The sequence below is a fragment of the Hemitrygon akajei genome, chromosome 3, assembly GCF_048418815.1.
Source record: "Hemitrygon akajei chromosome 3, sHemAka1.3, whole genome shotgun sequence".
NCBI classification, from domain to species: Eukaryota; Metazoa; Chordata; class Chondrichthyes; order Myliobatiformes; family Dasyatidae; genus Hemitrygon; species Hemitrygon akajei.
The window spans coordinates 175,141,377-175,163,214 of NC_133126.1; the positions used below are offsets into that span (position 1 = coordinate 175,141,377).

General features: G+C 40.5%; 1 protein-coding gene across 9 annotated transcripts in view; it reads right to left on the bottom strand.

Annotated features, from left to right (window-relative positions):
* Positions 1-21,838, bottom strand: part of mecom (MDS1 and EVI1 complex locus) — a 462,369-nt gene that overhangs the window by 67,945 nt on the left and 372,586 nt on the right. For 5 of the 9 annotated variants that reach the window (XM_073041406.1, XM_073041404.1, XM_073041403.1 and 2 more), the window contains exons 3-6: positions 9,288-9,390; positions 6,415-6,613; positions 4,132-4,279; positions 2,256-2,412 (exon numbers count right to left, since the gene is read on the bottom strand). In XM_073041406.1, the coding sequence (XP_072897507.1) occupies positions 2,256-2,412; positions 4,132-4,279; positions 6,415-6,613; positions 9,288-9,390 (607 nt within the window). The remainder of the gene's footprint in view (positions 1-2,255; positions 2,413-4,131; positions 4,280-6,414; positions 6,614-9,287; positions 9,391-21,838) is intronic. The other 4 variants (XM_073041410.1, XM_073041408.1, XM_073041407.1 and 1 more) reach the window with 2 other exon arrangements.

The following is a 21,838-nucleotide window of genomic DNA, read 5'->3' on the forward strand; positions in this document are numbered from 1 at the left end:
ACTGTGTTCCACAGGCACCTGACCATAATTCTGCCTCATGTGGTTCTACCAGTAACTTGATCACATAACCTGTGCCCAGTAGGCATTCTGATAACCTAATTACATTGTTGTTATATCATAAGTTGTACTGACAACAGAAGCATGGGTTTGCACGCGTGCATTGACAATTCATAAGTCTCAGTGAGGGGACATGCAACTGTTCGTTTCTCCAGATCTCTGCCACAGCAGCAGAACCGGGAACTGCTCACATTTGTAAATGCTTTCAATGCAAGAAGAACTTCTTGCACTACTTCACAGGGAGCTATGGGAAGAATGCAGGTCAGGAGCAGTGGCCAAATGCTTGGTCATAGCGTGTGCCTTTAAAAAGAACGTGAAGGAGCAGAGACAGAAGGAAAAGCAAAAATATTTGGAGAAATTCCATTGGTGGCTGTAGACATGGGCACTAACAGTGGAAAAGATTGGAGAGGGGAAGAGGAGAGGTGCAAACACAGATTTCTAGGGCCAAAGGAAGAGTTAGAAAAGGATTCAAATGGATTGGGAATATTGTGGAAATGGAAGGCTATGGAAAGCATAAAACAAGTAAAGGTACTGGTAGGTTGACAAGAAGTAGCATGAGGGAAGATATTATTATGTCTGGAACAGGAAACAAGAGTTTTTGCAAAGCAATGTTAATGGGCAAATATAATGCAGAATGCCAGCTAGAATGTCTTGGAATAATTGAGAGACTAATACTGGATGATATGTAAATAGCTGATGTTATAGATCTGATATTATAGATTAGTCTTCCAGAGGCTATCTGAGGACAAACAGAAACATAGAAAACCTACAGCACAATACAGGCCCTTCAGCCCACAAAGTTGTGCCGAATATGTCCCTACCTTAGAAATTACTAGGCTTACCCATAGCCCTCTAGTTTTTCTAAGCTCCATGTACCTATCCAAATGTCTCTTAAAAGACCCTATCGTATCCGTTGCCGGCAGCCCATTCCATGCACTCACCACTCTCTGAGTAAAAAACTTACCCCTGACATCTCCTCTGTACCTGCTCCCCAGCACCTTAAACCTATGTCCTCTTGTGGCAACCATTTCAGCCCGGGGAAAAAGCGTCTGACTATCCACACGATCAATGCCTCTCATCATCTTATACATCAAATGTTTAGTTTGCAGTAAAAAAGGACGTGTGGTGAAACAGGTTTGTTCATCCCCAGATTATGGCTAAGCAAAGGGACTTTACTGATGATCATGAAAATCTGCGGTGGAGCCTTAAACAGAAGGCAAGTAGTAGTAACAGGGGCAAGTCCTACGGCCCTTGTAATGTGCACTAACATGTGACAAGATCATGCCGGAACTTCGTCCTCACGACCTCCATCCACACCCCGCACTTCCACTGTATTCCAAAGATTTACCTCAGCATTGAATATATGCAACAGCCTTCTTAGGTAGAGAATCCCGAAGATTTACTATTTTCTGAATGGAGAACGTTCTACCTGACCTCAGTGCTGTACATCAGACATCGTGCTCTGAGACTGTACCCCCTCCACTGGAATCCACCAGAGACAATCTCAGCATCTCCAACATCTTATGTTTCAGTGAGATACGCCTCATTCTTTAAAACCTCAGATCATATGGGCTCACTCTACCTAATATTTCCCTCTATGTCAGTCCTCTTGTCCCAGGAATCCATTCAATAAACCGTAACTGCACTGTGTCCATGGTAAATCCTTCACTTTTTCATACATAGAGACAAACACAGCACATATTACCCCAGGTTTAGTGTCCCCAATATTTATACAATTGCAACGAGGCTTTGTATACTTGAAGCTTCTGGCTTATTAACATCTAAAGGGAGGATCTCAAATGGTTCATCCCAGAGAAGTGGAGGGTGGATTAAAACAGGGAACAGCAGCATTTACTGTCTCAGAGAGCACCTTTAATCTTCTTCTGAGAAGTTTCTTTTAGATCCATGTGCACAAAAAAATATTAAATCTAGGCCTCTTCTAAAACGTAGGAACTCATAGAACCTCCATTGTTGACTTCATTGCCGTCAACCTCAGCTACCACAGATGGAAGAAGCACTGTAAATGAGACTCATTTGCTGAACCACCAAGCTGTTGGGTTTTTAGAGTATTAGCGACAATATTTTAGCTAAATGAACAAAGTACACAAACAGGTTCATGTGCATCCTCCTGTCCATCCTCTCTGTGGTGAAGATCACAGCTACCCTAGCTAACGGTGAGAGCAAACAGGATGACTCACAGATGAATGGCTTGACACTGCTGTGGATGTGCTTGTGTTGCTTGAGACCTGAGGAAGTGGCGAATGTCTTTCCACATTCCGGACAGGCATGCGCTCGAGCACCGACATGCTGTGAGCGAATGTGTCTCTGCAGATTGCTGGGGTCTGTAAAAACCTGCTGGGAAACAGTAAAGAAATCTGATGCAGGGAGATGAAATACAGAGATCAAGGTACAGTTTTTCAATCACACACAGAAGCTAGTTTCTATAAGGAATGCTTTATTTTACCATTAACTTGACTTAATCTTCAAACTTTATTTAGTTTTCCTGTCTATTGTTTGACCTACTCTATACTATGGCTCCAAGAATGTTTATCTCAGTAACTGATCCAGATGCACAGATCATTTTATATCAGGTTTTATCTAAATAATGCATGAAGGAATTGGGTTTAAAGCATAAAATTTTAAAAATAACTGGATTTTATATACTGTACCATCCAGTCTATCTTCATCTGAGAGTTGATTCCACACTAACAGCACATAAAGCTACAAGCCCCATCTTTGATTTTCAACGATGCACTAGACACTGCCTCTTACGACCGGGAGAACAGAATTTCTTTTATTTTTTGGTGGTCCTCATTGATCCAAAAGCCCCCTCAACTAATGAAAATGGCATGATCCAGGAAATCTTGTGGTATGAGACCCTGTTTTCCCATGTTCAGCCCTTTCTCCATAGCGGCAAAAGTGTATGTGCCAGGTGGCCTAAATGGCCACCAGCTCAGCTCAGTAGAAATGAAAAGGATTGATGGCATATTCCAAAAGAAAAGAACAATCATTATAGGGATGGAATATAATTGATCGAAGCTAAATTTTATGCCCAATAAAACACACTTAGAAAGATTGGAATTGGTGACTGTGAATCAGCCAGTATGTGACATCTCTCTCTGCCTCTCTCTCTCCTTCTCTCCCTCTCTCTTCACCTCTCTCTTCCCTCTCTCCTGCTCTTTCCCTCTTTCCCCCCTCTCTCTTCAAAGCTCAAAATAAATAAATTTATTTTCAAAGTACACATATATTACACTATACTACCTTGAGATCTATTTTCTTGCAGGCATTTATAGAAAAATAAAACAACAGAATTTCATGACAAACTACACATAAACAAAGACAGAGAAATAACCAATATGTAAAAGAAGACAAACTGTGCAAATAAGATATAATACTGAGAACAAGAGTTGTAAGGAGTCCCTGACAGTGAGTCTGTAGAACATAGAATCAGTTCACAGTAGTCGTGATTGAAACCTTATGGTTGTAGAGTAATAACTTCCTGAACCTGGCAAGTCTTTGGTCCCTTCTGTCTGATGGTAATAGAGAGATGGCATGGCCTAGATTAGGACTATCCAACCTGGGGTCCACAGACCCCTCAGTTAATGGTAGGGGTCCACAGCATAAAAAGAGTTGGGAACCCTTGGCCAGGACAGTGGAGGTCTTTGAAGACGAATGCTGCTTTCTTGAGGCAGCACTCCATGAAATGTTCTCACTGGTGGGTAGGGCTTTGCCTCTGAAGGACTAAACTCTATCTACCACCTTCTATAACCTTTTCCACTCCAGGTCATTCATTCATGTTTCAAAACAAAGGAGATATAAACTGGGCTGCCGTCTCCCACAAACACTTATGGTGAGCACCACTAGTCTTTTGTAGGTTGGGTGCTGAAATCTACTCTTCATTTTAGGGTTGAGACAAAGTGTGCTGGAATTGGGAAAATGAAGTGATTTTTACTTCCAACTTTTCAAAAACAATTTAAGAATTATAATTGGATTCTGAAAAGTCATGTTTTTTATAAATCTTCCAGTCCTCCTTTTCCCTGCCCAGTTATGAGGAAATGAAACCCTTCACCATACCTTGGCGCAGTTTTCACATTCATAGTGCTTGCCACTGTCATGTGACATCTGGTGACGAATGAGATTCGACTTCCAGTTGAAGGCTTTAGGGCACTGGTCGCACTTATATTCTCTCTCCTCCGTATGTGTCATCAGATGTCTGTCCAGGCTGCCGAGTCAGTAAGAGAGAGCCCATTATTCTCATTCTCTCTAGGACAGCCTGTGCCTTACTTGGACCAATGCTATGAGTTCATTATCATTCCCAGTCTAAAACGGGTAACGCGCCAGCTTTAAAAAAATCAGCTGGGGCTGCAGTGTTCTACAAGTAATATTTTCCTCAATTCCATGCCCTTCTTCGAGATTGTTGGCTTATAATGGGGTTCTGGCTTAATGCATCCTGACAGCTTAAAGCACAATGCCAAAGCACCCTTTCATGATTCATAAGGTCAGTTGAGATGCATGTTGGGAAACTCAGTTGCCAAGCCTGATCTTGTCTAACCCAATTTTGTACCTGGAGATTTTCTGGCAGGAGTCACTGATGGAAGTTGTGGGTGGATCCTGGCTATATCCAATGCAAGGCCGGTTGTAGCATATCCCCAATGAATCTCAGTAGTTCTCTTTCTGATCAATGTATGGTAACATCAAGCCACATATTGCTGAACATGCATGCATTCTGCAAATGCATGGACATCTCACAAGGACATGTATATTTCACATCTTCACATAGTCACTATAAGTTTCAATCAAGCATCAATTTGACAAATAGGAAGTTGACTGGGTTGTGGGCTGCCTAATCTAATTAAGTGATAACGTCCTTTCACCAGTCAGACACAGCTCTTCCAAATGGTTATATTTATGGCAATCTCAGACAACTTCACCGATTCTCTAATAGTCTATCTTTCCCTGAGAGTTTTCCTCAGAAATCTGAGCGCATCCTAATGGATGGCTGCAATAGTGACATGTCAATGGCCTTTTGGCCACCAGCCCTCTTTGAAAACTTTGTCGGTTGTCAGAGTTAGAACAAGAGGGTGCCGCTTATTATCAAAACCACAAGTGTGTTGTCTTCTGAAGTGATAGTCTTTCTGAAAGCCAATATCTGGAGAGTCAGAAACAGTTGAGAGTTGTGTATAGAGGAGCGGGATGGACATCGGAGAATGGAATGCCAAAAGCACGGTGGAGGGGAGGTGGATCAGGGAACCGTCATTTTCATCGGAGTGCAGAGTATGAGGGGAGTTTTACAGTTGAGCAAGACTGACCACTGAGAGCAATATACACTTTAATTTTATAAGAATCTAGCTTTGGGGTGCACCTTTTCGAACAAGCTCTACTAAATATTAAAGAAAGAAACATAATTGAACCATTCCCAGGGAATGGATGCCAATTAAAGTATTAGCATAAATTAACAATGTCAGTCAACATTGTCACTATGGGTAGGCCCTTCCTGCCTCCTATCAGCAGAAACTGAGCCTGGTCATGCCCACACTGTGACTGACAAGTTAAAAAGTGAAACAAGTTACTCAACATTCCTGTAGCTCAAAGCTAGCAGGCAGAACTGAAAATAGATTGCTTTGGCTGAGGGGCAATAGACAAAGGCTCAAAATGAAAATAAGGAAAGGCCAAGTCTAAATTTAATGTTGAGCCATCAAAAGCACTGGACTTTTTGCAAAATTAGGTATGACATTGGAAATCAGAATATTTCATCCAAACATTTTACCAGCAATCAATAATATGATTGAAAAAAAGGCGGCTTTCAAATTAGTTAACTTACTAATAATAATTAAACTAGAAGTAATGAATCAGATAAAACCTTTACTGGTGATAATTGAGGCTTATAATTTATCTGGTTCATTGTACTATTGTACTTTCATCCTGTTTTTCTCTCTCTCTCTCTCTCTCTCTCACACACACACACACACACACACACACACACACACACACACACACACACACACACACACACACACACACACACACACACACACACACACACACACACACACACACACACACACACACACACACACACACAATCAGCATATGAAATAATCCTAAAGTACGACGTTTGTTTGAAGGTTGAAAATTCCAAAGCTCTCTTTTCCTGCACATTTTACTCACAACACCTGCAACAAGACAGGACTTCGTGGCTTTTTTTTGTCACACATTATAGAGAGACAATAACATTTGCTGGGGCCACTCAGGGGGGCAAAGCTTAATTACGACAACGTTTTCCCTTCAGCTTATTGGCATTAGGAAGTACAGTATCTGCCTACAAAACAGAACCTGCATTGAGTAGGCAGCACCTACCTCTGAGCGTCTGGGTAGACTCCGTCACACTCCTTACACTCGTGAAGTTCATCTTCACCGTTCAGCTTCGGTTTGAAGTCTTCATCTACCATAGAGAATGCAGTGGGAGAACTGCTGCAAGTGAACTTCTGGTGGTCCAGCAGCTCTGCTTTGCACTCAAAGAGCTTATTGCACTCATCGCAACGATACTCACGCTCCTCTGCAGCAACGAAATACCACTTCATAATCTCGAAACCAGACTGAACTGAACTTTAAGACTTAATAACTCTAATTATTTATTATCAGTGCTATATATGTTAAAGTCCACCTTGCTGTTAGGAGAGCTAACTGATGACATCACATGATATAGGTTTTATATGGCATGAGTCAATAATCAATTACAGTAGTCTATGAATAATAATGGGTATCAGAACTGCATAGTTCATGGTCTACTCAACCAGTTCTCCCAAGTTCAGGTTATCATCAACAGCATACCCTTGACTTTTCCTTTTCACACTTTAAAATGGACAAACACTCATTTTAGAGTTTCTAATACCTGGCCTGGTACAAAATGAATGGAAAATAGTTATGTCTTCTCCTTTTTAAGGGGAGTTTGTTCTATAATCAAGTTACTCTTTTAGTTAGTATGTGTCAGTTGGTTCCTTCATATGGTTTGAATGTAACTTAATCTAAATGAGCAGCAGCATAAATACAGCCACAAGGCAGATATGTGCAGTTCAAGAAGAAATACTGAAATGCTTCAAGGGACCAGTGTTCACATGCCTACGTATAGCAAACATAGTCAAAGGCATAGGAAACACTTCAAGATGCCCTAATAGAGCTTGTGAATGCATTAAAACACACCAGAGGACCAATGACATTATTGAAGGCTAACTGTCTCTCTACTCTACCTGTTAATGCTCTCCAACCATAAATTACAGGTAAATATATCACACACTAAACGTGCTGGACTCACTCGACAATTCCTGAATCTTCTCCTCAATAAGTGTTAATCTCAAGTTAGAATTTTGACTTTCAGTGACCCAGCTCAATCCTTTCTAAAATCCTGGAAGCCACAGAAGGTTCTGCTGGCCAGCTCTATCAGTCAAATTGGAATTATCCACTGGAAGTGGCCAAATCTCTTTACAATTTAAATTTATGTCTAATGTCAGAGCTTGCTTCTCTTTGATCCTTGCATTCCTAAAACAAGAGGACATTTAAAAAAAACTGAAGGAGTGAACTATATTGGCTCTTGAGTCCATTCCATCCTCCAATAAAATCACGGCTGATCATTCAGCTGAACACTCTGCCACTCTTCGGTCCTCATTTCCTTCAATTCCTTAACAGCCCATAAATCTCAGCATCGTATATGCTCAGTTACAGAACATCCAGAGCCTTGGATGTAGAAAATTCCTAAGATTTACAACATCTATGCAGAGGAATTTCTCCTTGTCTCAGTACTAATGGGTCATCCCATTATTTTAAGATGGTATTTTCATTATATCTCCCTGGTTCAGATGCAGACACCTCAACAGGGAAGAGAGCCGATTATTCTGAGCAACATCTCAGCAAATTGTGCCACCCATCCATTGCCTTACCGAAACAGACTGATGACATCTTCTTTGCAAAGACGCGATTATAAACAGATTTGGGGGTTGAGGGTATACGATATGTAGTTAAAATAAGTGTATTTTCTGCAGAGGTTTTGTTTGTTCTTTCATGGTCAATGTGCTTTTTCTTTCAAAGTGGTATTCCAAAGACATTTTCTTACACAATAAGAAGTTAATTTGACCCGCTTCAAGAGAAAAAGCACATCTAATAAGAAAACATAGACTTCATATGGTAACAATGGGAAGGAAGTCAATTTATTATACACAGTGATTTACAAAACAGGCATTCATTGCCAGGATCAATGGCTCATGGTCCTTTAATATCTTCAAGAATGTTTCTTATGAAGAAGAGAATAGACCAACTGAGTGCATTGTGTCAGCAATGTGCACAAACTGCCAAATACTTGATAATTAATCGTCTGTTTTCATCCATGGTGCACAGGGTATTTAAAATGCAACTTCAGGCTCAAGAGTAATATTTTAATCCAACCGCATGCTACTTCAAAAGGGGCAGGCATTCCTAGCTACTGGGAGAACAAAGAAGGAAAGTAGCTACAACTGGCAGCAGCATTGTGTGCTCTTTCCATACAATCAAGATCATGCTACAGAGGACAAGATGTTCTGCCATAGCTACGACAAGAGCAGAAGCGTTCACACCCTTTTGCGTCAGAGTGGGTGAGTAACTTGATGTCAGCTCTGAAGTGCTTCCTCTTCCTTTCACTAATGCCAACTCTTCTAGACCACTAGAACTTCTCTGCATCTCATAAATTTGCAACAAATGCTGTTATTTTGCTTGCAAAATATTTTTAACCAGTACTGGCACAAAGGAAGCACAAATAAAAGCAGACGCGGTAGCAAGTTACTCTGGAACTGTACCAAAATCCATTAAAGTAAACGGACAATAACAAAGAAGCATTTAGCTTCAATCTACCTCAAAGTTCCCAAAATGACCAAGGAAGAACTGAAGAAAATCACTCACACAGGGGATAATGCATGAATAAAATTTAGATACAAGAACGGGAGCCGAATATTCCAAATTCATCACAGCCACAATGTTGCTGCAACCAGCAATGTTGTCATCTTTACTGTGTTCTAAAGTCATGAAATTAATATGATTTGTAAACCACTTCTCTGTTTTTTTTAATTATACAATGATAGTTCCTCTCAATGGCCAACATTTCTGACAGGGGATCAGGTAAAAACACCCAACAAGCCAGGAAATGTTGAACTATAACCGCACTGGCAGCAGGTGCAGGAATTTGTCTTGATGCAATTGTTACTCACCAAGTATCTCTGGAGCCATCGTTTCTTGAGGGTAGCCTCCACTCTTCATCAACACCAAGAGCTCCTCTCCTGGGCTAATGTCTCGTATAATTCTGTAAAAAATCTGGAGAATAAAAGACAGGTTGCAGTAAGTATGAAGAGAATTATGTGGCTGTCTGGAGGAGGTAGCGATGCCAATCTGCCACTGTTCTCCTCTGCTTCTCACTAGCCTGGGACACTGATGGTCAGATGCCAAGTACTTTTTGTTGTTTTGCTGCCTGTTATCAAAAACTGATTCCTCACCAGCACCAGCACAACACCACCCCTGCCCGCAGATTTTCAGTTCTGATATCAGGCCCTTATCTTTAGTTGCTTCTCAACAGGCAGATTTACAATGTCAGATTTGCATCTGAATAGCAGATTCCACAAAAGTCTATTCCAGAATGCTTCATGACACATCCAAAACAAGAACTCGAATGCAGAATATCGCAATGTAACATCTAGGAGAAGGAGCAGGAATGCTGAGCCGGCATTAGAATCAGTGATGGATGAGTTCGGAAAGGTGATCTCTGCTGTGTGGAATCAGCACGATCTTCTCATCAATACGATATGGGTATAAGGTAGTTTCATGTAATAAGTTCTTGTGGAACTGAAACATACATTGAACTTAATATAGCAAGTTAGACGATGAATCATGAGAGGTCTGGAAGAATGAATGAGATAAATGGAAGTTTTACTCAACAGCACAAGACTCCTGTGAAAAATGTTTGTTTATTTATTGGGATACAACCATTCCAGTCCTTTGAGCCACACCGCAGGCCCCCCCCCCCCCATTCCCCCACTTTAATCCTAGACTAATCGCGGGACAATTTACAATGACCAATTAACCTACCAACTGGTATGCCTTTGTATTGTGGGGGGAAACCGGAGCACCCGGAGGAGACCCATGTGATCACAGGGAGAAGGTACAAACTCCTTACAAGCAGCTGAGGGAAATGAACCTGGATCGCCTGAACGGCAAAGTGTTGTGCTAACCACCATGCTACCACGCTCTGAGTGGAATAAACTTCTTCATGAGTTTCTGGAATCCATTTAAAGAGTTAATGGTTAGACCAGAAATTTTATCACCCTATCGAGATCAGATAGGGTAGATGGATGTAGGAAAATAAGTTGAAGAGAACTGGGAACAGCATGTGTAGATGTGATTAGAAATGTTTGCTCACAATGACATGGTCTGGTTAATTTAAATGGGAAGTTTTCGTGCTGAAATGTATCTGAAATATCATTGAAAGTAAATGCTTATTTGGCAGACCCCAGTCTTTTAACATATTATGGATACGCTAGAATGACGGTTAGCTTTGTTGCTCAGTAAGCTTAGATGCCACATCTGCATGCTAGTCCTCTGCCAGCCTAGTAACGGATCATTCAAGGGTCAGAACGTGCTCTCATTCCTGAATGGCCCCAAGAATCCAATGGAAAAGCAGGTGAATTAGGTTGATTTTTAAGACGAGGCAAGTGTGGGGCTCCCCTAACTAGAAGTTGCTGCACTCTGGTAGAAGTTATTGACAGGAATGCGCACGGATGCTGCCTAAATTTGCTGATTTATCAAGATATAATGATGTCATCTGCTTTTACCAAGTGCAGATATGAGGAGGGAAGAGAGCAGGCTGGTTTTTTTTCCTGATGTCTTACAGGTACCCCCAAAATTAGCTGCCACTCCGGGCTGTGCTCCTGAAATGAACTTTCTCTAGGACAATACAACAGACTTGAGTGTCCACTAACTCCCCACACCATCCTTGCAAAAACTTTCAAATGCTCCCTCCCATAAACAATAATCTGCAGTGTTAGAAACATCTAATACCAACTGAGCAGTTCATTTCGTTATGATAAAAGAACTTACGATATTCACCCAAATTTTGATTTGGTAAATAGTTTAGCTACGAGTTTCAAATGAAGTCAATTTTACACGAAATTCAATTCCACTCTTTTTGTTCCTACATTGTAAAGTGAAGCTGCTTGTATGAAATGTGTTATAAATAATGACAAAAAGGTGAAAAAAATATTTCTGCAATCAAAGCACACAGATCTAGGGCAATCTGAACATTTTGTACTTGAGGATACGCTGCAAATCTGATTCACTCTGGAACTGCTGACCAGTAAGAATTTGCATTCTTAAAGGATTATAATCACCAGGGAGTTACCAGCCGCACACTAATTTATTTTACTGGGTTTAACAAATAAACACATGGACAGAAATAACAGCAGTGATATGATTGTATCTTTACTCCATGACGCGTTAATTTCTGTGAAGTAGCAACCAACTTCCCAACACCCTGAGTAATCCCCAACCCTGGCTTAATTTGGAAACTTTGAAATAAAATTGAGAAGCGGCAGAACAGCAGTACCAAATAGAGTGTCCATCGAAAACCTGTGTCATGAGGGAGATGGAAGCTTTGGAGTAGCACTTGTTCAAAGATTGGTAAACAGAAACAGTCTGATCTAGCCATTTTCCCCCATTGGAATGGGAACTTTATCAATAGCTCCATCCAGTCATGGTGGGAATGAAAAAGTGAAGTTAGTGCATTTTACCACCAGGTGGCTCCTGACACCCAGAGATCACTTAGCATCCACTGAGTGCCTGCTGACTGAAAACCAAGAGCTACAAAACTTTTAATAGGCTCCTTTCCTTATCGCAAGACATGGTTTAGCTACTTTATCTGAGAACAGCTAAGAAAACACCCTTTCTTTCCCCATCTACATCTCTATGGAAAACTATTTCTAATAGGGTTGAGAAAGCTGCACTTCCATTTAATAAGAGCTCAATAGACTCCATTGTCTAGTTCGAACACTCGGTAAATCTAGTCTCTTTTTCAGACACGGATTTTCCTCTCCAGTGTTGTGTTAATGCTTAAACTGAAATATGTAATAAATCTGCACTGACATGGAAATGAAATGAGGAATGGAGTTGTGCAAACAAGGTCACATCTCGAAAGGTAAAGGCTCCTGAGGAAGGATCAAAGAAAATTCTCTAGCGCAATTTTCCAAGTTATTCTACTGATAAAGAAACAGGACTTTTGAATGGACGATAATGCAATTTCCCTCTTGACAGAATTCTTTGGTTTACTTTCCTCTACCTCAATCCCACCATCATTTAGCCAGAGAGCAGCCAATCTGTGGAATTCATTGCCACAGACAGTTATGGAGGCCAAGTCACAGGTATATTTAAAGCAGATGTTGCTTGATTCTTCATTAGTAAGGTTGTCAAAGGTTACAGGGAGAAAGCAGGAGAATGGGCTTGAGAGAGTTAATAAATTAGCCATGATGGAATGGCGGAGAAGACTGGATGGCTTAAATGGCCTAATTCTGTTCCTATGTGTTATCATCAATTTCTCAGTGTTATGAATATAGCAACTGGGGCTCTCAAAAGGTTAAAATGTTACATGTTGTTTAACGACAGAAAGGAAGCACCACAGAGTTACGTAGCACAGAAACTGGCCTCTCAGCTCAGTCTATGGCAAACATCAAGCACCCAATTACACTAACCCCACTTCATTCTGTCCATATCCTCATCAATCCCTCTAGCTTCTACCACTCACTGGGGTCAATTTACAGTAGCCAATTAACCTACCCACCCAAACAATGTGGGAAAAAACCACAGCATGTTGAGGAAACCTACAAGGTCCCAGGGAGAGTGTACAAAGTCCACACAGAGGTCAGAATTGAACCAGTTCACTTTAACTGTGAAGTAGCTGCTCTACTGGCTGCCCATCTGTGCTGCTACACTGCCTCATAGACATCTGCCCATTTTCCGTCACTACATATGAAATCCAGTGGGATGAGAGTCATCTGCAGACAGAGTAGAAATTAGGATTAGCAATGGAATATGATGTGTGTTAAATTTGATCAATGCCAATGGTAGGAGTGTTGAGCATTGTTAAGAACCTTCATGAAGGTCTTTCTTCCACAGTTCACTGTGCTACTTTCTCTACATTTCCTTTCAAAACTCTGAATGTCTTTGTTTTGTGCAGTGGACAGGTGATGTCGGACTGTGCAACGCAGTGTAAAAAGAGGAGCAAAACAAAAATAATGTTCTTCTTAATGAGGCACTAAACCCTGAAAATGGAAGGCATCTCTCAGTACTCTGAAAGCTTTAAAATGAATTGGTACAACAATGTAATTCAATGTCCCTGGAACTGCAAGTCAGGGGTTTGGAGTAATAATCCGGAAATCAAGAGTTCAAATCCCATCTTGCTGGCTTGAAAATTTGAATATAATTTGATAAAACCTAAAAATTAAAAGCTGGTTATCATTCAAAGTAGTAATAAAGTTGCTAAATTATAATAAAACCATTGGCTTCAAAGGAAGGAACTTGCTATCCTGACTTGATCAAGCCTTAAATCATTGGTAATGGATCTGCCTTTCACATGCCCTTCAAACTGCCATGTTACAGGGATGGGCAATAAATGTTGGTTTTGGACACGATGTAGTCATCCTGATGATGAGTTTTTAATAGTTTCCCCGCACCCAGAATTAACTAGATAAGTTTTATCTAATATATAATTTCTGTGTTTGGAAATGTCAGTGACCAGCTCTACAAATCAATGTGGCTGAGCTCATGTGCTGACATATGTAATGAATAACTGCAGACCTTTCAACTTTCCAGGAAGTTAGCTGGGATAATACGAACGGAACTCGAGGACTATTGTTCCTAATGATTACCAATCGGGTCATTTCACTCACAGAGTCCTGAAGCTTTACTCAGCTGATCCTTTGGTGAGGGCACCAAAAATCTTCTTTCACACGGATGACAGCAGTGACCCGAACACTTACACCCCTTCCACTTCTCGTACCCATCTCACAACTGCCCAGGACACCTAACAAACATGATGATACTGTACTCTTCATTAAAGCACTTGTTTCCTTGCCTAAACGTTGTTCCCAAATCCAAAAAAAAAATCCCTTAGACTTGTCCAATATGAACTTCCTTTCATCTTTGTATCCCAAGTGAAATGAAAGATGGGACGTAACACAATATTTGGCCTTTTGTTCAATCAGAATCTGCCTCATTAAGTGACACAATATATCCAGTGGTCTATGGATTTCATTCGAGGCACTCACTGGGATGAGGAGTGTATCTTATGCTGCACTGGGTTTTGAGTGGTTACTCAATGCTGGAAAGCCAGGCTTGGGTTTATTCTATCAAACTCAAGTTTGACCTTGTGGCTTGCTCCCTTGCGGGACCCGCAACAGCTTGTTTGGCTATGGAATTAAATACATAGATATGAATAGGAGTAGATGACATTGTTCCTCATGTTTGCAATCTCAATCAATAAGAAAATAGCTGACCTTCTTCAACTCCATGTAACTTCTCCCATATCCACTAACCCCAAACTCCCATATACTGCCCACAACTCAAATGTTCTCCATCTTCAAGTACTCAGAGATGGATCAGCCACGACAGGAATAGAGCTTTTCAAAAATTTAAAGTGTGGATGTTTATTATAGAATTGCACTTGTTGCAACTTTCATCACTGGTGATAACTAAACATATGCTCTTCCCACTTATACAAGTAAACGACAATAGTCTCCTTGGAAGGTGTTGGGCGTTCAGAAAATCAAGGGCAGTTTTAATTCTAGAGGCAGGAAGTGCCTCTGCAGCAGCTGTGGATACTAGGTGGTTTATTATTTTCCAATATACAATATAACGCTTAAGCCATAAAAATGTAGTCAGAGGGTGTGAGAAGACAAATATTGTACTATGTTGCACATTGGCAAAAGCTCTGTACACCTAGCAGAGGGCCACAGGATATTATTCAAAGTGTAATAAGAACAGAATTTCATGCAGTGTAGCTTGAAGAATGGAGAAGTTTCTGAAAACGCAGAGCAACACACATGCAAAATTCTGGAAGAACTCAGCAGGTCAAGCAGCATCTATGGAGGGAAATGACAATAAACATTTTGGGCCAAGACCCTTCATCAGGGCTCAAAGTATTGACTGTTTATTCCTCTCTGTAGATGCAGCCTGACCTGCTGAGTCCTTCCAGCATTAGATAGATAGATAGCATTATGCGTGTTGCTTGGATTTCCAGCAACTGCACATTTTCTCTTGTTTGTGGGCCTATTGCCATGCTGTATCTCTAATCAGAAAAATAAATAAAACCCACTTTGAACCATACACCATCCCTCCAACCATTCTCAGAGAGGCAGTGCATCAGAAACACCCAACGCAATAAAAGTTTCTTACTAACTTCAAAGTCATTGGCAATGTAGAGAGACAAGTATCTCCATCACTTCAATTAGTGGAGTTTACAAAAGCCTGAATATATTAATATGTGCATGGAGTTATTAAGGCAGTCTTGGTTATCTAGCTGTCGGTGGAGAAATTTACAGACATAAATATGTGAGTACCTCACAAATCATTACAGCCTCCAATTTAAAGTCACAAGACAGGTTTGCAGACGGGTGGCCTGACTGCTTAAATAACGAGCAACTTTGACACGTATTGTGTGACAAGGCCCGTTTGCCGATTGTGAAACCGTGGCAACAAGCCAGTGGGCAACTGTTGCATTTAATTCAATGAGCACGAGTACTGCTCAGGACTAGTGAAACAAAATGTCTCTCGGGTGTTATGGTTAGCCGGCAATAGCGCAAATAAGTAGCCAAGCCGATCATATTGTGAACGTGCCAACGAGCCCTCGTCAGAAATGGCAATATTTTGATCAGTGCCAGCAGTTTAGGAGTCCAAAGCCCACCTCCTCCAATCAGAGACTGGCCTGAGTTAGGGATTGGTCAGAGCTGTGTAATAATGTTAATGTCCTACTTTCCCTGTCTTAAATACTGAAAATAATCTGGGAACAGGGAGAAAGTGAGAAGCATAAGACATTGCTGACTTTGTGGGCTATGGAGAACTCTAGAATAGTTTGCTTCTGGAACGACTCTTCAATTACCAAGTCTTGGACACAATTTGGGATAACATGATCGTTGGAAGGCTGGGACTTTGCTCCTTTATGAATGAAGAAAGAATGGCATGTCATCTAAAACTTTGATAAACTTCGATAGATGTGTGGTGGACAGTATATTGAATGGTTGTATTGTGGCCTGGTATGGAAATACCAATGCCACTTAAAGGAAAATCCTACAAACACTAGTGGATATGGCCCATTCCATTACAGGTGAAGTCCTCCCCACCTTTGAGCATATTTACATGGAGTGTTGTCACAGGAAAGCAGCATCCATCATCAAGGACTCCCACCACCCAGCCATGATCTTTTCTCACTGTTGCCATCAAGAAGAACGTACTGGAGCTTCAAGACCCACACCAGCAGGTTCAGGAACATTTATTACTTCTCAGCCATCAGGTTCTTGAACCAGTGAGGATAACTTCACTCACCTTCACTTGTCCCATCACTGACCTGTTCCCACAACCTATGTACTCACTTTCAATGACTCTTCATCTCATGTTCTCGATATTTGTTGCTTACTTATTTATTATTATTATTTCTATTGTCTTTTGTAATTACACAGTTTGTTGGCTTTTACACATTGGTTGCTGTCTGTCCTGTTGGGTAGGGTCTTTTGCTGATTCTACTGTGTTATTTGCATTTACTGTGTATGCCCACAAGAAAATGAATCTCAGGGTTGTACATGGTGACATATACAGTATGTACTTTGATATTAAATTAACATTGAATCTCATAGTTCATCTCAAGATATATCTGTATCAGACATCGTGTGACTTGGGCCAAGCCCATGGTATGGAGTGAGGGTGCATGGGATTCATCTCACCTACAGAGAGATCACGATGTAAACCCTCAATGCAAGTGTACAGATGATAATGTACGTACATTCTGTATAAGAGCCAGCACCGGAAAGTCGCATGTTCACACACACGCGTTTGTGAGAAGGCATGCATGTGTATTAGGGACAAGGAATGGGTTGTAGGAAGAGGTGGCGTCCGTGGAAAAGGATTTACAGTGTAAGACAGTGTCTCTGTAGACCTACAGAACCACTGTTTGCATATGGTTCAGTTGGTAGTCCCACCAAGGTCAGATAGCGTGTGCTAACATCAGCTAACAGCCCATATTTGTGTTGGCCACAAAAGCATTGACAGACAAAAAGGCTAGTAGTACACTGCACATATGTGATCAAAGCTATAGAAAAAGTTTTGAAGTCCAATGTAAGGACTTCCTTATATTTCAATAAGGAAGTCCTATATTGGGTGGATGTGCATTATCCACACAGTATGCCAACAGAGAAAAAAAATCTGTATCAAAGTGTGATATATAATATGCAAATTCAATTATATGAAATAAGCTATATACATAAAATAGACAGAATATTCAGTAAACTACAGTACAAAATAAACAATACAATGTAAAGTAAGCATACATGAACAAACATTAAATAGACAAGAGCATAAAACATAGTGCATATCATAATTGATACACACACAAATAATTTGCACACTCAAAGGATCTCACCAATATCCAGACACATATTCACTATGAAAGTAATTTTATCCTATGTTGCCTGGCAGATAAAATTCAGCAGGATTGCAAAAAAAATATTGTGCAGAATTCTACTAGTTTCTCAGGACACAAACTAGGTAAAAGCTGACTCCAATGTTCTCCAGACTCAGCCTAATTATTCTAACATTAAAACAAAAAGATTGGAAAATGTAAATATCTCATTTTAAAGGGAAATACTTTTTAATGTGTATACCCAATTATCAAAACTAAAATCAGTGGTTGTTGATTGACTGAAGTGAACAAGGCTTTGTACAGAATCTCAATGTTACTTATTTCTACTCTGGAATCCGTTTTCCAAAATTGGTGTATCATGAATGAATATTTACTGAACTTTTAATTATGTTCATCCTTTGGTTGGTCAAATAAAAATCATTTGATATCTTGGGGCCTGTATTCATTGGAATTAAGAAGAATGAGAGGTGACCTCAATGAAACCTATCAAATGGTGAAAGACCTTGATAGAGTGGGTGTGGAGAGGATGTTTCCTATGGTGGGAGAGTCTAAGACCAGAGGACACAACCTCAGAATAGATGAGTGTCCTTTTAGAAAAGAAATGAGAGGAATTTCTTTAGCCAGAGAGTGGTGAATCTGTGGAATTTGTGGAACAAGCAGCTGTGGAGGCCAAATCTTTATGGATATTTAAGGCAGAGGTTGATAGATTCTTGATTGGACAGGGCATGGAAGAGTTTTGGGCAGAAGGCAGGAGAATGCGGCTGAAAGGAAAGTTGGATCAGCCGTGATGAAATGGCGGAGCAGACTCAATGGGCAAATGGTCTAATTCTGCTCCTATATCTTATGGTCTTAATAATCACACTTAGTCTAGGAATAACGCTCCTTCACAGGAAGATCTTCTGATTTCATTTTCAGTTTGCTTTACATTGAATGAAACTAGAATGAGGCACATTTTAGGTTTTTCACTAGAAATCTAATCTCAATGCTTAACTGGGCTTTTGGCCTTATGCCTGGATTCCAATAATAGAAATCATGTGGAGCCCACTTACTCAGTATGATATAGTTATGTATGATTATTGAGCATATTACATGTCTGAATTGGTCTTTGCATAAAAAAGTTTATTAAAGATGCATCCCTACAGAGTAGATTAACTTCTAACATGCAGCTTTTTGCTAATTATATACCGGTAGGTATAATATTATCAAACGTTATTACAGAGGCAATTGTTAAAAGTCTGACTTTACTGCCCTGCTAGCAACAGGACATATTTTGAGCAGGGTTACGTGCGGACAACCTAAGCACATGGATAACAATCACAGTACTGTATGTGTAAGATATAGGACACATGTCGCTTGTGATCTGCTTGTACTAGAATGTTACCAGATTTTCAGCATCAGACTCCGCCAGGTAAACTCAAGACTACTCCATCACAGGATCAGCCCTCTACTCAGCTTCAAGTGTTCAGGTTCAGTGCCCAGTCGGATTTTCCACTCAGCTCTCTATCTGAACATCGGCAATATGAAATACTGCAAACAGCTAGTTAAAGTCAGAATGGTCAACCCAAACTGTGTTCCCAAAACCAGGCACTGGAGAGATTAAATTTGGTATTGATGAATTTTTTTTTAAGTTTCACAACTTTGAAAAGGTGGCGTTCAGATTTTGCAATGAAATGTTTTGCTTGGATTCAGAATTCCATACAATGGGAGTGCATGGGATGTGGTTTGCTCCACTGGAATTTTATACTTGGATACAATTATCCTTGAATCAGCTATAGGTTTATCTTAAGTCAGCTAGATCCTAAAAACAGACTGGGCTTCTGCTTATAGTGGCTATGAGGGGAGATTCTCAACATTGTTTCTTTGAATAATCAGTGTTTATAATTACCATATCATAAAATGGGAAAAGGGCTGTGGGATTATCATGCATTCATTATTATTTGATGAATTGCATATTGTTTGATCATGACATCCTTAATCGGAGTGCTTTTCCTAGAGCGAGAGACAATGTAACAATTGTCATAAAACTGTCAGCAGGCCAAACAATTGCTTCCCAAAGGAAGGAGACAGAAATGTGAAAGGTCTGATTCAGACCAGGTGGCAATGGAGACACCAAAACCAAAGGAGGCATTTTGAAACCTATAGAAAATGGTTTCTTAAAAAAACATGAGAAGTTATGGAAGTCTCTATTGTAAACAGGACTATGTCACATCACAATAGTGATTAATGCGGGCAGTGGTCAGTGTGCTTGCTGGTTAGTGGGACATTTCAATAGTTACAGACTCCAGCCAGCAGAACAATACAGTGACTGCAAATTCCGGTCAATAGAACTATTCAGTGACTGCAAGTTTGGGGATGTGAAACAATAAGTGACAGGGAAGTCACCGCTTCCAACCACCATCTCAGGTTAGACTATAGAATGGGTCCCAATTATAGCACTGACTCACAGTTAGGGACGACGCTGTGAGCACGCCTGGTGCTGGAAAGTGCCATCAGTCAGACTGCAAATGGAGACAACATTTAACTTACACCACCCTCTCCCCCAATTTGCTCGGGGTAGGGGATATTTAAAAATTGAACTTCTGCTGCAGGGGAAAAATCCAAATGGCCGTTTTAACATCAGCGATGCTGAAAATGGAAAATATTGGGTTGTCTACCTCGTCTATATTTCTCCTAAATATAACTCTCCATTAACTTCATAGTGACCAACAAGGAACACTATATGCTGTCAAATCAGAACTATATTAACATGGCAACCAATGTATCCCAGCAAATGACACTGGGAGGCATTAAAGCTATGCAAGGACTACCATTAAACAAAGCTGCAGCTATTGCTTTGTAAGCATGGAGAAAGTGGTTAACGACACCACAATTGATATGGTGTTGTGCAGTAGATGATTGCCCGAATTTTGGATTTCATTCTTGTTTCTATTTTCTCACCTCACACTTGCTGCCTGACACACTGAGCATTTTTTGCCTTTATTTCTTGTCTCCATAGCTGTACCTCTGTTACATTGCTGAAATAATTGCAACCAAAAAATAATCATAACTGAATTGATCTTCATTAAAAGAATCTGAAAGTGCTCGCCAAATGCAAACAGAAAATACCAAGCGATTTTCACGGAAAGGAGAAAAAAGACAATACTGTTTGCATTGAATGAAGGTTGCCAGGCTTCCAGAGAACTAAAACTTTTCTTTGATTCTATTTTTCTTTAAAACTGGAGGTGTGAAAGGTAGGTAAGGAGACCAGTGTTTATTCTGGAATACAAAAGGGTCCTATTCTGGCTTTGTCCTACATTCATAAGAAAGATTTTTCTCCCTGGATCAGGGAGAGATTGCTCCTTTTCAAAAGCAAGACATAGGTGACTAAGATCAGATTGAAAGCTAACATCCAATCCCAGCCTCACACAAAGTGCCATCGCTTGCTTTTATCACCTCACAGCTGCTAAGGAATAATACAGCTCTACACTATCCTCAGATAACTATCAAATATTTCCAAGCCTTATCTGAAGACCTCCTACTTGCAGCTGTCTGTGTGTGTGAGTGCATACAAGAGGCTTACTTCTGGCCTTCATCCAGCAGGATACTTGGTAACATAAATCTATGCTAGGCTCAACCTTACCAAAAGTCCTCCCAAGCAGCCGCACCCCTCTACTTTAAGACACGAATGCATGGTGTTGAATTTAACAGGCAAGCTCATGTAATTATAATTAAAGGCTAACAATCACCACTGATCGAGTGTCTCTGTTTCGGTCTTGATACTGAAAGACTGCCCTTACACAAAGGAGTCGTTCAGTGGGTAACCAGTGGTGCTCATTCAATTCTTTGCCATTTCTTTGCCCCAGATAGAAGAGGCAGAGAAAAGGAAACTGCCAGGGGCACTTGAGTTAGTTCCTCGGCAGCGGGCACTTCAGAAAACTCCCTCCAGTCAAAAACGATCAGTGTTCACTCTGCTATAGTCAACTATTAAATATTCCATTCCTGGCTTTCTTTCAGCATTCCTTCTGTATCTCTTGGCATCAGACATTATAATTACTCTGCAACTCTCACATATAGTTCATTATTCTGCCCGAGTTCATGTTTCCCACAGTGTTT